The sequence below is a fragment of the Cajanus cajan genome, chromosome 11 (genome assembly GCF_000230855.2).
Source record: "Cajanus cajan strain Asha chromosome 11, NIPB_CcT2T_4, whole genome shotgun sequence".
Lineage (NCBI taxonomy): Eukaryota > Viridiplantae > Streptophyta > Magnoliopsida > Fabales > Fabaceae > Cajanus > Cajanus cajan.
In genome coordinates, this window is record NC_138527.1 from 26,724,297 (window position 1) to 26,740,678 (window position 16,382).

The window sequence follows — 16,382 nt, forward strand, 5'->3', positions numbered from 1 at the left end:
TAATAATTATTTAAAACGTACAAAATAATATTCCTCTATAATTATTAAAATAATTATGACCAAATACCATCTAATAATAATAATAATAATAATAATAATAACCTTTTTGAAAATTGGGGTGTTACAACTTTTTTCAATGAAAACAAAAGTTTTGAGATAGATATATGTGTGAAGGAGAAACTTATGCTCTTCTAGTGGCTATTAACTGAATCATAAAGGAAGATGAGCCTCCAATTTTCTTTTAGCTCAATTGTAAGCATATGTTTAGATGAAGTTAGGAGAGACACTCTAAACTATTTTGAATTTGGGAATATCATGACTTTATGTAAAAAATTATTAAATCTTTACCACACTTTCATGTGGGCATTGCAAGATGGCAGACAAACTTAGTAGCTCATGCTTTGGTAACGACTTCTAAAAACATCTCTTGTCCCTATTCTTTTAATCATGTGATACCTTGTATTACTGACTATATTTTTCAAGAAATAATATAAGTTGATCTTGATCCTTTAACAACTATACCAATATCAACTTCTAGTTAGTAGTGTATGAGTCTTCTTAATAGGACTTGGCAAATATTGATTAGATTTTACACGCAAGCCAATTAAGCAAGTAGTTACTATCCACAATTCTATTAACATAAGACACAAATTTTGTTATGTAACTTGGAACTCAAACTAAAGATAAAATGCAACAAGTAGTAAAACCAAACTTAATTCAATTAATCTAGACTATTGGGAGTTGTAGTAGATAGGTTGAGGATTTTGGTACCAAGGACCTGTTGGTTCTCAGCTTGATAATAATAATAATACAACTGCAACTACGTACTTAGCAAGGATCTAAATTACTTGTCCAACCAAACAAAGCATTTCCCAAGGCTGAGTAGTCCTTTACCTGTTGAGCACATTCCCATGAGAGAAATAAATTGTAATGTTTGATCATTACATAGCAATCAAAGGTCTTGAATGCACTTAAATATTGTATCGCTTAATAGTAATATTTTTTTTATCTTATACTATATATACACTTGCATTTCACCTTCAGAAAATACGTTTACTCTTAAGATTACACTCGTACACTCTAAATAATTGCTTACTTTGGCATCAAAGTCCTTTTTGCACGCATAATCACTATTTTCAACCTTGAGGACTAAAGATCGAGGATCAAAGACATTGGATTGAAGACTTCAAAAAAGTACTTTTTTCCAGTAAGTATATTTGGTTCCCATCGTGGTGCCATAGAAAATGTGTTCCTATAGTCTTTGTTAACAATGCAAATGGAAATAATAAGAGGATCACCAAGCAAGAACCATGAAATACCAAACAATACTTGCATGTTGACAAATTTATAGAGAAAACTGCAACAATGGAATGAACAAAGTGAAAGATAATAGAAATGACATAAAGAGGAGATGACACTCCTTGGGTAGCAAAATTCTAAGATGTAATAATTGATCCAGAAGTTTTTCTTTTGTGTCAATAACCAAATTGATCGATGGTTATTAAATTTAAAAAAAAGTTGTCAAATTTAAATGGACCAATTTTATAATATTAAGAATCAAGTGTTAATTTTAGGAACACTTTCTTAATAATTGTTAAAGTAAAGAAACTAAATATATATTTTTATAAAAATTTAATTATCATTGTTGGTGTAAATATTTGTTATGTTGTTAGTTAATAATTGTTAATAATAATCATCATCGAAATTACTTTCGACTAAATTGAGTTTTTAGTCTTATTTTTAGTTCATTTTCATCATCTTTTATTAAAATGAAAATAATAATTAAAAACATATTTTAATTTAAATATTAATTATCACATTATTTACTTAACATATGGTTAAAATCATAACTTAAAACGGTAAAAAAACACAAATTAAACTGTCTATTTGATGTATATGATTTAAATTACAAATCTTCTAAAACTAAACATTAAAATTGGAAAACTAAAATCGTGATTAAATATTAAAAGACACTAAAAGGAAATATTTAAAATACCATAATTTTATCGAATGTTGCTATATTTCAATTAAATTAATCCACACTTATAATTCAAAGATCTAACTAAAAGGATTATTATTATAAAAAAAAATAAAAAATAAAATAAAAAAAAAAGAAGGCATTGACAATGGCCAGTGTGCTGGTATTTTGCCATTTTAACGGCCGAAACCCAACCCCATATGTCTGAGTCACAGTCATTATCCCAACCAGACAACAAAACAGGTCAAAACCCAATATCGTAAAAATTAATAAACAAATTAAAGAGAGTGGAAAAAAAAAAAACAATTGCATAAAAATTTCAGTGCCGACGAGGAAGAGTGTGTTGGATGTTCATTTTCCAACTTGATACCGCGTTCGCTCACTCTCAACTTCAATTAATCAATCACCAAAACGAAATCAAACCCCCACACTTTCTCTCTCTCTCCTTCAAATCCCAAATTTCCAAAATCTGAATCAAACACAGTAAAGACACAGAAACATCTCACTCAACAACAACACTTCAGATCTACGTTTCCACTCTCGGAACAGAAAAAAGAAAGAAAACCCCTTCTATAGCGACACCGACGATTTCTCATAGCGCCCTCAAAATGGCGCGGACACCCTTCACTTCGTTCCCCTTCCTCCTCATTACTCTTCTGTCAATTCTCCACCTTGCGCACTGCAAGACCCTCAAGCGTGATGGTAACCTTCTTCTCGCACCCACCCATGTCGTTTTCTCTTAACATTTCGAAAATTCCGTTCATTGGGTTGTCGTTTTTAGCTTTTTCCCGTGATGGGTCGAAGTCGTTTGTGATTTTTATTTTTTTGGGGGATTTTGCAGTTAAGGCTTTGAACGAGATCAAGGCTTCTCTTGGTTGGAGAGTGGTGTATGCGTGGGTCGGTGATGATCCTTGTGGAGATGGGGATCTTCCTCCGTGGTCGGGTGTCACTTGTTCCACTGTCGGTGATTATCGTGTCGTCACCGAGCTGTGAGCGTCGTATCTCAAAGTTCTTAACTTGATATATGAGAATGAAAAAAATGTTTTTTTTTTTTTTTGAATTGATGAAGAAAAAAGAGTTTTGGTTTTTAAGTTCAGATGTTGTGGATGTGATTTGAGGTGTGGAGTTGTTATAATTGGGATTGGGTTTTGGTTATTTGCAGTGAGGTGTATGCGGTGTCGATTGTTGGACCTTTTCCTACTGCTGTTACCAGCTTGTTGGATCTTACACGGCTGTAAGTGTTTTTCATTCATTTATGTTTCATTAAATGTTGATCTTTGAAACGGCTTGTGAAATATGTGATGTTGTTGCTTAATGCCTATGTTGGTTTTGGAGTTGGATGTTTGGATACCAATTTTAGAAGAGTATTTAAGAGCTTCTCTATTGATAATAAAGAGTTTTTTCCGGTAGAGGTCTCAAAAATTATTAAGCTTGTATCCAAACAGCCCTAGGGAGGATTGAGATGCACTTACTGAGATTGAGATACACTTGTTTATTTGGTTGGTGGTTGTTGGTTTATTACAAAATACAAAACTATGAACCGAAGATTGAGATACACATGTTAAGATGATGCATTCTTTGCCAGCTGTTTATCCGCATTTGGTTTTGTTTTGTTCATATTAAATTACAATGTGTGACATTGAAGTGCTTCCATTTTGCTTCTCCCTTTGAAGTTCTTATGAATTGAATTACTGTGTGCTTATGGCAGTGATCTCCATAATAACAAGTTGACAGGGCCTATTCCTCCTCAAATTGGACGGTTGAAGCGTCTTAAAATACTGTATGAATTTTATGATCCCTCTTCAATTTTGATTTCTCTTTGCATTTTGTTTTGATACTTATATTTTGATGTGATGCAGTAGACTTGGTCAAAATATTTTATGTTAAAAGCTGTTGTTTTTTTACTGCGTTTTTATGCAAACAGTGGTTGACGTACTGATAATTTTAGTTCTATGATGTGAAATATATGGTTCACTACAGAAATTTGAGGTGGAACAAACTACAGGATGCAATTCCTCCAGAAATTGGTGAGCTTAAAAGTTTAACACATCTGTGAGTAACTTTTACATTCCTCATATCTTTGGGCTTGTTTGTCTTTCTTTCACCATTGTTTTTATATTAGTTAGACTTGAGGTGTCATATCTTTATGCAGGTACCTAAGCTTCAACAATTTCAAGGGAGAAATTCCCAAGGAGCTAGCAAATCTCCCGGACCTTCGCTACCTTTATCTCCATGAAAACCGATTAACCGGAAGAATACCACCAGAATTGGGCACCCTGCAAAACTTGCGGCACATGTAATAATCAAATCATTTTAATAATCTCCTAATGAAGAGTACATTATCTGTATCTTACTCAATTGTTCCTCATTATAATTATAATTATAATATTGTTATGCTTGTAGGGATGTTGGTAACAATCATTTGGTGGGTACCATAAGGGAACTCATTCGAATTGAAGGTTGCTTTCCGGCACTACGCAATCTGTAAGTTATTGCTGGGGAATTATTTTCCTCCATATATTGTCATTTGATTTTAAATAATATGCAGTGTTCTTTAAATTTTAACAAGTTTTGTTCTGTAACCAGATATCTAAACAATAATTATTTTACTGGAGGAATACCTGCACAGCTTGCTAACTTAACCAGTCTTGAAATCTTGTGAGTGTTGCCTTTTCTTTTTTCCCTCTGTACCACTTATCATTCTTCCTCTCTCTTGTGTGTGAGAGAGCGGAACAGTTTTTCTATACAACAATTTTGTTTTTTTTCAAGATCTATCTCTTATTCCTTCGAATTTCCATAACGTGTTGATTATATGTTGGAGGCAGGTACCTGTCCTACAACAAAATGTCAGGAGTTATACCATCTAGCATTGCTCATATTCCTAAATTGACTTACTTGTAAGTTTATCTTTCTGCAGTTGATTGGTATCTGCATTAAAAGTGTTGTACATCAAATAGGGATTCAATTATTATTTTTTCATGAAACTCTCAACTTTTGTATTTTTTTTTTTTTTTTGCAACTAACCTGTCTTAGAATTTTAATTTATGCACTTGTTCTATGGTTTACCAAATGAGCAAGGTCCTCATATGTTTTGGACAGATGTGGGTAAAGAAAGTAGTCCTAGAGTATCTAATTATATTTAGTAGTTGGGATATTGGTATTTTTGATAGGGCTGTCTTTGGATGTAGTGGATACCATAGATTTTGAGAAGGATTAACATCATGTATCTTCGAGAAACAAAATTGGTTGGAGAAAAAACTAAAGAGCTAGATACTACACGTGTTAAACATTGGTACACTGAAAAAATCAGAGGAAAGAATGAAGTGACTAATATTGTGGACAAGGATTGGAAGCAATGTGGTGGATGAAAAAGGATTGTGGACAGAATATTACCTTTAAAATTACATGGAAGACTATTAATATTATTAGTGCATATCCACCACAACACAAGTAGGAACAGAAGCACTCTTGAAAGAAAGGTTTCTGGAAAGCTTTGGAGGATCTGGTACTAGATTTTCCATTGGAGGATTAGATTCTCATAGTTGGGGATCTAAATAGACATGTTGATAGTGAGGTGAGACAATTTGTAAGATCTCATGGTGGTTTTGGTTTTGGCGATCTAATTGAGGAAATAATCTATTCTTGATTTCTATGACATGATGTCATGATTTCAAGATTATGAAGACTTGTTTTAAGAAGCGAGAGGAACATCTACTCACTTATAAGATTGGAATCGTAAGGCCCTTTTTTTTGGTAAGGAGTTTTGATAAGTGTTGCAAGAATTGCAAGGTTGATTCTAGGAGGAAGTCTTATCACACAACTTATGGTCTTGATCCTTGATGTTCATTTTAAAAACCTTAAACAGATAAACTGACTAGTTACAAATGTAAGAATTAACTAATTAATTGGTGGTAACTCAAATGGATGCTTGTAAAAGCTTTTCAAATGATGGGTGAGGAGGATTGACTTGTAGTATGGAAGGATTAGAATGCTAAGAGCACAAACAATTTGGCTTATTATTGTGAAAATTGAGTTGGAGACGTAAAATAAGCTTTTAAGAAGATGAATAATGGGAAAGTTGTTGGCGCTATTGGTTCAGAGAGTTTCGCTTTTAATTGAATCCAACGGTGTTGTGTGATCTATTTAGCTCACTTCACCTAGTGGGATAAGGTTATTATTGTTGCTGTTCTATGGGTTTGCCCCAAAAAATGGTATTTACAACCGATGCATCACAGAAAATCCAATGGGATGGGCAGGTTTGCAACATCAGCGTATACATAGAGAGATTGATGCAAGTGTATGTAATGCCCTTTTTGGTCTTGGACGTACAATCCCTGCCTGACTTTTAGGCATTGAGTTATCCAAATGTATAAGAACTAGAGACACATGTTTTATGAGCTTTTATTTATTAATTCTCGCTGACAAATTATGGTCATATAACTTGTTTGGATACAAGTTTAAAAGAGTTTTGGGAGCTTCTCTACTAAAAATAAAGGATTTTTATCTATAGAGAACTTTTCAACAACACTTTTAGGTTGTATCCAAACATGCTCTTAATGTGTTGCTGTGGGCTTCAAAACAATACACTATGGAGATGGGACTCTGCTATGATGTCCTTGCCATCTGCTAGTTAGATTGACAATTATGTTCTCAAATACATGCAAGAAGTTTGATTGGTATCTTTGTGAAGTTTTAATAATTTCAAGATTTTTTTTATCTTAATTTCAGGTACTTGGATCACAATCAGTTTTCAGGGAGAATTCCAGAACCCTTTTACAAGCATCCATTTTTGAAAGAAATGTGAGCTTCCAGCAAAGTTGTTAAAAATACCAATTATCTTGTTCTTTGAATTGAACTGAGTAATAACATGCTCTTGGCAGGTACATCGAGGGAAATGCATTCCGGCCTGGTGTCAACCCCATTGGTTTTCATAAAGTGCTTGAAGTTTCTGATTCAGACTTCATTGTTTAATGAAGTTCGAAATATTTATATTTTTTTCAGGAAGTGTACTTGTATAATTGCTGAAACAATTGTTCCTCTAATTATCCCAATGAAATAGTCAAATAGGTAATTCAATTTTGTCTAATATGTCATGTCATAATAAACAGTGTTTAAGTTTAATATTTAAGAGCTTTTCACGTCTCCAAAATGTTGTATTATAGATAGTATTGGATCTTGATATCAACTTCAAAAATTGAGGGATGATATTTCATATATTTTTTTCAATGAAAAAGTAATATTACTGTGCGCAAAGTGAATAATGAATCCCTGTCATGCTTGGGACAGATTATTTGGGACACTTTTCAGCTTTGGAGGAAAAGGCAAGTTTGAATATCATGTTTGGAATGTCATCTGAAATATGAAATTTTATTTAGGAAATTGATCATCAAAACTGGTCAGGGAGTTGAGTAGTATCAGTGGATGATTAATTAAACAGTGTAACTTGGTTTTTATTAATATTTTAAAAAGATATTTATGTTCATGTCTTAAAGAAATAAAAAAAATGTAGTCAATATAATATTAAATAATCAAATTATAGATTGATTGAATTGAATAAATTAATATATAATTAAATATATTTCATAAATTATTTAAATCAATCGTTTAACAATATAATGTGTTGATTTTGTAGTTATTAAGATGATTAAACAATACATTCAGTTTGATTTCTTATATTGATTGAAAATATAAAAGATATACAATTTAATAACAAATATTATATATAATAATAATAATAATAATAATAATAAATTGAAGTTATACATTTGAGTCGGAGTTCGACTGGTCCAATAGAGTTTTAAAATTGTTTTGCTTCAACAGTTTTTTTTTTCTTTTCTAAAACACTTTTCGAAGTTACTTATAAATTTTTTAAATATATTTTTTTTTTCTTTTTTATACATTTTATTTTATAATTTATAGTGATAAAGTTAACTTTTTATTCGATGAAAATTATTTATAAATTAGCAAACTTATTTAAACAAAAATTGATTTCGAATACAATCAATTGTAATAATTAATAATTATTAATTATATATAATGAATTTTAATAATAATAAATTTACATTTCTTTAACAATGATGATAAAAAATAATAACATATTAAAAATCAAATATTGAAATAATTAAATTTTCAGAACCGTTACAAACACAAAGGGGATTTGCTGCATGCTTGCATTTAGGCTTTCATTGAGAAGAGGAAATATAAGTTGAAACCTAATGTGTGATTGTTATTATAGGTTGTTCGTCTAAGCTTAAAATCTAATATTTTTTGGATTTTAATTATTTTAATAATTTCATCTAAACATATAAAAATGATCTTAAACAAGCATTTTAAGAAAATATTTTTAATTTTTTTTTGATATTTTTTTTTCATAAAATAATAAATAAAAGATGACAATTCATGAATATTGAATAGAATTAATTACATGCTAAGATCGAGTTAATGACATGCTGAGATCGTATATAAATTATGTAAAAACCTTACATATTGAACTGAAGGTTAACAAAGATTTATCACTCACTATCTATCAAATGAATTTCATCTTTAATGTTAAGAAAATACAAACTTAGACCGAATCCTGAAAATATGTTCCAATTTACAATGACAAATTTTTGTTTTGATATACTTCTAGATGTAAATGTTTTGAATAAAAATTAAAATTAAACACTTAAAGACTAAGTTTTGGTGTTATATTGAATTTAACTCGATAAGTGTAATACATGACCAATCAATTAGAAATTTTCGTTGAACAAACTTAATATACACAGTAGTTTGTCATTAGATGATAATGTAAAAATATTTACATCAAATACTATTTACTCTTTTATAGATTAATTTATTTCTTTTTCCTTTTTGTTCTAATGAGTATTTTTCTTTTTCAAATTTCAAGTCCAAATGTCTAGTTCCCTGTGTTAAACTACTAGACTTGGATGTTCCTTTCGGCCTTAAATCAAGTTGTTGATGGACCACTAGACTTGATGTTGCAAACTAGTCAAGAAGCTAAAGGAACTGGTTGAAATAATTGAACGAATAATCAAATGATTCTAGTCTAACTGCATATGCATTTTCTCCAAAACTGAGTGTATTTCCTTCATCTGTGGATGCGTTTCTTCACCAGCAATGAACTCACTCACAACCCCATCAATCTCCACTGAGCTACAACCTGGTGCCTTTTCCACCCCTTTGTTTTTCATCATATCCCTCACCCTTCTGGCATCACTGTGTTTCCCAGATGCTGCATATAAATTAGACAGCAAAACATACACCCCACTATGATTATCTAACAATAAGAGTCTTTCAGCTGCACTTTCGGCTAGTTGAGCTTGTCCCTGATTGCAGCATGCACTTAAAAATGCTCTCCAAGCCAATGTCTCTTCTGAGGCATTCCATGAGTTTGTTATTCTTCTCATCATAACCATAGCTTCTTCAAAATGACCAGATCTGCTTAACAAGTCAACTAGACAACCATAATGTTCACTCTTAGGCACAATTTTGTACACACTACACATCTTATGTAGCAACTGCAAACCCTCATGTGCCAATCCTGAATAACTACAAGCAGTGAAAACAGCTATGAATGTTATATCATCAGGCTTCATCCCAGTTCTTTCCATATCTAAAAACATCTTGAGTGCACTTGCTCCATCTCCATGCATAGCCATGCCAGAAATCATGGCATTCCAACACACAATGTCTTTCTCCGGCGCCGAATCGAATAATCTTTTAGCCATGTCCAAATTCCCACATTTGGCATACATGTCTAACAAACTAGTACTCAAACGAGTGCTCAATGGCACCATTGCTCGATTCAAGTATCTATGGATCCAAATGCCAATATCCAGAGCCCCCAAATGAGCACAAGCAGAAAGAATGCTCACAAATATGGACTCATCAGGGACCACTTCAGTCAACTGCAACAAACGAAACAAATGAAGTCCTTCCTTGAAGCAACTATTCTGCACATACCCAGAAATCATGGCACCCCAAATTCCCCTATCCTTCTCAGGTGCTTCATCAAAAAACAACCTAGCAGAATCAACATTACCCGCCTTTGCATACCCCGAGATCATCACACTCCAAGAAACTGCACTCAACCTAGGAATTTCATCAAACACGTGCCTTGCAGCCACCACATCCCCACACAAACAATACATTGCCATCAAACTATTACCCACAAAGATATCAAACACAAGACCCGATTTTGAACCGTACCCATGAACCATTTGGCCCAAAGAACAACTGGGGAGGGCAGCACAAGCCTTCAACACGTAAGGGATGGTGTAGCTGTCAGGGCTCAAACCACTCTGCAGCATCTTGGTGAAGACGTGAAGGGTGCCACAGAACTTGCCATTGAGAAGGAATGTTTTGATTATGGTGTTGCATATGCAAAGTGTGGGGTGGTGAATGCGTTCAAAGACTCTGCATGCATAGGTGAGGCTTCCATGATGAGGGTGGGAGCAGAAATCCAAAAGCCTACTAAGAGCAAAGGGGTTGGTGTCAAGGCCAGAGGTGAATACTTGGGCATGGGCCTGCTTGAGGTGCTTCATGTTCTTGCATTTCTCCAATAGAACTAGGCATCTCTTGCTGCAACTTGACATGGGATGATGGAACTAACTGCATTGGATCACCAAGTTCATCTGTTCAACATTGAAACAATTCGCGTCACCCTGCAATTTTATGTCCACATTTACTTTACTGGATAAATACTCAAATTCATCCTTAAATCTGAAAAACTTACTCAATATTAGTCTTTAAAATTAAGAAATAGTTAAATACATATAAATTTATAATTATATTAATTCAAAATATAAAATTATGTGTGATTAAAATGATAATATTAACATATATTAAAAAATTAATATATTAATATTAATGACAATATTAATCGCACATATAAATATATACTCCAGACCTCCATAATATATATATATATATAGAGAGAGAGGAGGGTTCAAACGACATCGGTGTAATTTTTACTAAGTGTTATACCGTTCAATAAATTTATATTAATTGTGAATTTTGAAAATCCAACCGTTAGATTAAAAGTTCATATCTCTTAGATCATATGTATCAAATTTTATATTAATCTAAGATGATTTGATACTTCATTCTTATAAAACAAAATTGACGTAATATATACATTTCAAAATATACTAAAATATGAATACTTTGATTACCTTCAAGTTGTTGTTCAATTTTAACAAAATTTGACATATATGATCTAAGAGATATGAACTTTCAATCTAACGATTGGATTTTCAAAATTCAAATTTAATATAAAGTTATTGAACGGTGTAACACTTAGTAAAAGTTACACCGGTGTCATTTGAACCCTCCTCATATATATATATATATAAACAATTATGTTGTTTGACTAGCAACTACATACAAGCATCTACACAAAATGTCTACCCACAATCGGGAGACTACAAAGTAACATCCAATTTCGAGCATCACCAGTTGCTCTACTACTCATCTCCAGTCTATCCCTACTCTGCTCTCATACATATATGATCATCACAGTCTAAATTACATGAAAACATGCAAGGGTAAGCTAGTGAAAAAAATCAACATATATTTTAAATAAGCAACTTACAACATAACAATACTATCATCATTCTCAACAGGGTCAACATACAACACATGGCAACACACAACTCAATCACAACTTCACAACACAACAACATATATACAACTCATAGCAACACCAATTCAACTCATTAACAACTTATGCGTCGTCACGCATTACAACTCGGAGATCTCTTACAACATGGGTGAACAGTCTAAGTGGCTAGGTCCTACCGAACTGACAACACATAACCTTTTTGGGCTTGCTAAGTAAACGACAAATTTGGATGTCAATCCACAACACGATAACAAATTCTCAGACTTTGCCACTTAAACAAGGAAGTATAGCACTCTATCAAGATAGAACAACTGGTTTAGGCCTACCATGGCATTAGCTAGCTTAACTAAGCCACCTATGGGATTAGCCTACCGACTATTCTCCAAATATTACAACCCTCCGATACTCGGTTAGAAACTAAGTTCCTAACTTCGTACTTTACTTAAGTTTGGCCGCTTGTAATCGGTATAGCTCAACCTGACCCCTATACCGTGGTCGCTTCATACACGTGTGCCTTCACCTTGCCCACACACGGGACCAACTAAGTCCTAGAAGAGAACAACACATCATCCACTCCAATGGGCAACTTTCCAAGGAGGGTTTTCAACAAATTGGGCTCTAAAGCACCACAACTATCTCAATCCGCACAATGAGATGAACAACTTTGAAAATATCTCCTCTAGTCCTAGTGATCAACAACTCATCATCACAGCACAATCAACATACAACTCAACAACAACTCAAAATAGCAACACAACAGCTCAGTTCAGGTCATCAACTCAGACAACACACAACTTTTTAACTCATATATCATCTTTATACCGCTACTTAACTTCACTACACAATTATCAACAAGATTTTTGACTAATCATACTACATTAATTATCATCATTTAACATTTTATCAACTAGGCTCACGCTCGAAGCACATCAGCTCGTGCCCAGCCTGAGTCCAACCTGAGAGCTCTAGATCTCTCCCAGGCCCGGCGTAATCATCTCGTGTCCGACGTCTTCAAGTTAGAGACTCCTAGGACACCCTCGGCTTGCCCAGCTCACGCCTGGCACCAAAGCAGGCAAAGACCCCCTAAGGGTCTCCAAGCCCGACCCACCCTCCCTGCGCCTGGCGCCACACCAGTAACCCAAAATTCAGGACCACCATTTGATATCACGCCCGGTGTGGTTCTCCCACGCCCAACGCAACTCATCTAGAGGCTTCCAGTCTCAATCACGCCCGGCGCAACTAACCTCGCACCTGGTGTGAGTTGAAACTGGGTGCTTCTGATGAATGCGCGCCCGACGCAACTTTAAACAACCAACTCCAAACCTTCGAAATTTCCTCAAAAACCTGAAAATCAAAAGATTTCCACCACATGCAATCCAAGCAATGTAACACATAAACTCCATACAACTCAAAAGCAACCTCAAACTCAACATGAGAAGTTCCCAAACTCAATTTTTTCCCAATTTTTTCCCGAAACCCCAAAAATGAGAAATTCTTCAAATCAATCAATGATTCTCAACATTCTTACTCCAAATGAGTTCCTAAACTCACATACAACCAATAAGTCTACAATCTAACTTCCCTCACCTAAAGATTGGCTCAAAATGGCCAAGAATAAGAAGAAAAAGATTTTCCCTTCGAGCTCAACCCACAGACTTCAACCCTCCAGAACCAACTTCTTCGCCTGAATTCAAGAAAAGAAAGATGGAATTAGTGACCTAGGGGAGAAGAAGATTCAAATAGAGAAGTTTGGGAGAGAAAGAAGCTCACAGACCAAAGTCCTTCTCTCTAAAACCTCTCTCTAGGTTTCTTTGAGAATGAGCTTATGAGACTTTGTTCTCAGAGAAAACCTTAAATACCATTCCCTCTAGCATTCACTTACCTTGAACCAACCTACTATGTCACAGTTTTAGTAAAATATGGTAATGTCTTATATATATATATATATATATATATATATATATGATGAAATCTGTTTAATCTAGGAATAAGTCTATCTAGATTTATTTCGTTCAATAATCCATGTTTTACATCAAATTTTAATGATCTAATCATTGAATTAAAAAATTTTAATGTATAGATTAAATATGCAATTTTTTTTTAAATTTAAAGATTATTTGATACTTCGTTTCATTAATTCAAATAAATGTATAAATTGATTTTATGATTATCTGTCAATTAAAATTGACTCAAACCGATCCAATGAGTCTAGATCCGATTTTTGTAGTGTTAAGATCAGATCCAACCTAACTTGATCAAAACTCAGCACTGTATGGATCGTGTAACAGGTTTTGTGTTTTTAACCTGTTACTCGATGTGATCCAATCATTTAACAACAACAACAACAAAAACAACAATAATAATAATAATAATAGTATTTGAATAATCATTTACTCAAAACAATACTCATTTTCACTCTTATTTAGTAATGAGTTTTGTGTTTTAGGTTAATAACATTGTAACAATATAATATATTTATTTTAAACTTTATTTTTTATTAATAAATGTTGGTTTGTTGAGTTGATAATAATGTAATAAATTAATAAATTTATTTTAGAATTTAATTTGTGTCATTGTTTACTTTATAGGTTGATAGCATTGTATTTGCAACGATATATCAAATGATTTTCATATATTTTGAAATATTTAAATTTTTATAATAAATAAATAAATTTAATTATGCTAACTTGATTAACCCAATCCAACCTAAGTTGTTCGTAATCGAATTGGATTAGGTTGGATTTTGAAAAAAAAAATTGCACAAACTCGACCTAACTAAACCCGTTAATTTTTTATTGGTTCATATAACGGATCCATCCAAATCCAGTCCAACTTAACCCGCTTATACCCCCTAATTTTTGTTAAGTCTAGTTTATGTTAAAATGTGTTTCTTCCTATATATATGAATTTTGACTTTATTTTTTTTATTTGAGATTTTTCAGTTTTATATTATAATTGTTTGCATGGTAGAGAGTATCACAATACACAAACAAAATACTTCTTATATATAATTAAAATTTATAAATTATATATACAAATAAATATTAGGTTTGAATATATAAATCATATTTAAAATTTGTATTAATATATATATATATATATATTAAATATAAAAATTATATTTTAAATTTATGATAAATAATTTATATTATAATGCAATATTATTTTAATTTATTGATAATTTATTTTAAAAATATTAAAATTTAATTCATAATAAATAAAAATTGAATTTAACAAGAAATTAAAAAATTCCATATAAAAACACTCTCGTGAGAGAATATTCCCTAAAAATATTCTTGTACAAGATAGATATTCAAATTTAATATATAATGGTTGATTTGATTTTTATTTATAAATTAAATTTTAATATTTTTAAATAAATTATTAATAAATAAAAATAATTTTATACAATAATATAAATTATTTAGCATAAATTTAAAATATAATTTATATATTAAAAATATCTATTTATTCAAATTTTAACTATAATTTATATATTTAAACATAATACGTATTTATATGTAAATTTGTTTTTTTTTTTTAATGTTGAAATTTGTTTTAAATTATACTTATTTATAACATTAATAAAGGAAATACCATATTTTAATATTCATTTTTTTAATTTCTTTACACTTAAACGATAATAGAGTTATCTTATTATTTTTTACGAGTTATGGTTAAATTTATAACTATAATTTTAATCAATACTTTCCTTTTGAATAATTGCATGACGATATAACATATGAAATAGATGTTAAAGTATTAGTCATATAATCATATTAATCATGAAAATATCTTGCTAGAAAATGATTTCGTAACAATAGAAATTCTGAAAATAATTAAGATAAACAATTTATCTTAAAACTTGTTAGTTAAAAGATTTTGAGAATAACTGAGGTAAACATTTGATGATAAAAGTTGTTACTTAAAAGTTTGTGAAAAGAGCTGAGATAAACAAGTTATCAATAAGTTGTTACTTTAAAAGATTATGAAAGAACTGACATAAACAGTTGATCATAAAAATTGTTACTTAAAATGATTTTTAGAATAATTGAGATAAACATTTTATCCAAAAAGTTGTTTCTTAAAAGTTTCTAGAAAGAATTGAGACAAACAATTTATCATAAAATTTGTTACTTAAAAAGAAAAATATTAACTGAAAAATAGTGGTTGAATACTGATATGAGTTAATCATCCATACATTGTCAGGGTAAAGTTTTTTATACTGACAATCAATCATATCTTTTAAATTATTTTATTTTATTTTTATTTTATTAAATGAATAACTGATATGATACTATTAAAAAATATGATTAGTTATCAGTATAAAAAACTTTATACCGTGTATAGGTGATTAACTTTACTGATATTATAGGGTGTGTAAGATACTTTTGTTATATTATAAAAGTACAATATAAATTAAAATCTACATCATTGTACAGGAGAGATACATTTTAAAAACTGATTTTGCTTTTTATTTTCTGTATGAGTATATTTTTATCACCTACTAATTATACATTATCTTATATCTCTTGGTTTGCATATTGTAATTTTTTTATCTTTATTTTATTATTCTTTAAATAAAATTTATAAATGCATGAAGTGTTTTTTTTCTTCTAATAGTAACTATATATACACACAAACATTTTCTTTGGAAGTGTTTTAAGCTATTCCTTTCGCATGTTAAAATTGTAGCAGAAAGATTTATTCTGTTAAAATAAAAAAGTTTAAGACAAATAATGTGTTTAACTAAATATACCCCCAAAAAAACAAAAAATA

The 16,382-nt window shown here is 31.2% G+C and overlaps 2 protein-coding genes across 2 annotated transcripts; one reads left to right on the forward strand and one right to left on the reverse strand.

Annotated features, from left to right (window-relative positions):
- Window positions 1-2,285: 2,285 nt before the first annotated feature.
- LOC109800965 (Leucine-rich repeat (LRR) family protein) lies at window positions 2,286-7,231 on the forward strand. The gene is made up of 11 exons (XM_020361906.2): window positions 2,286-2,680; window positions 2,820-2,967; window positions 3,141-3,212; window positions 3,687-3,758; window positions 3,959-4,030; window positions 4,131-4,274; window positions 4,382-4,462; window positions 4,565-4,636; window positions 4,804-4,875; window positions 6,707-6,778; window positions 6,859-7,231. Exons 1-11 carry the CDS (start codon window positions 2,587-2,589, stop codon window positions 6,947-6,949), a joined length of 990 nt encoding a protein of 329 aa, XP_020217495.1. The 5' UTR covers window positions 2,286-2,586; the 3' UTR covers window positions 6,950-7,231.
- Window positions 7,232-8,691: 1,460 nt separating this feature from the next.
- Window positions 8,692-10,722, reverse strand: LOC109801499 (pentatricopeptide repeat-containing protein At2g20540). Its single transcript, XM_020362582.3, has one exon. It carries the CDS (start codon window positions 10,573-10,575, stop codon window positions 9,022-9,024), a length of 1,554 nt encoding a protein of 517 aa, XP_020218171.1. The 5' UTR covers window positions 10,576-10,722; the 3' UTR covers window positions 8,692-9,021.
- Between the last annotated feature and the right edge of the window lie 5,660 nt (window positions 10,723-16,382).

Excerpts from the sequence above, each read along its gene's own strand:
- LOC109800965 (XM_020361906.2), top strand. The coding sequence starts at position 2,587 with ATGGCGCGGACACCCTTCACTTCGTTCCCCTTCCTCCTCATTACTCTT. Across the intron at positions 4,637-4,803 it reads TTAACCAGTCTTGAAATCTT|GTACCTGTCCTACAACAAAA; the intron begins GTGAGTGTTGCC and ends TGTTGGAGGCAG. Across the intron at positions 4,876-6,706 it reads ATTCCTAAATTGACTTACTT|GTACTTGGATCACAATCAGT; the intron begins GTAAGTTTATCT and ends TCTTAATTTCAG.
- LOC109801499 (XM_020362582.3), bottom strand. The coding sequence starts at position 10,575 with ATGTCAAGTTGCAGCAAGAGATGCCTAGTTCTATTGGAGAAATGCAAG.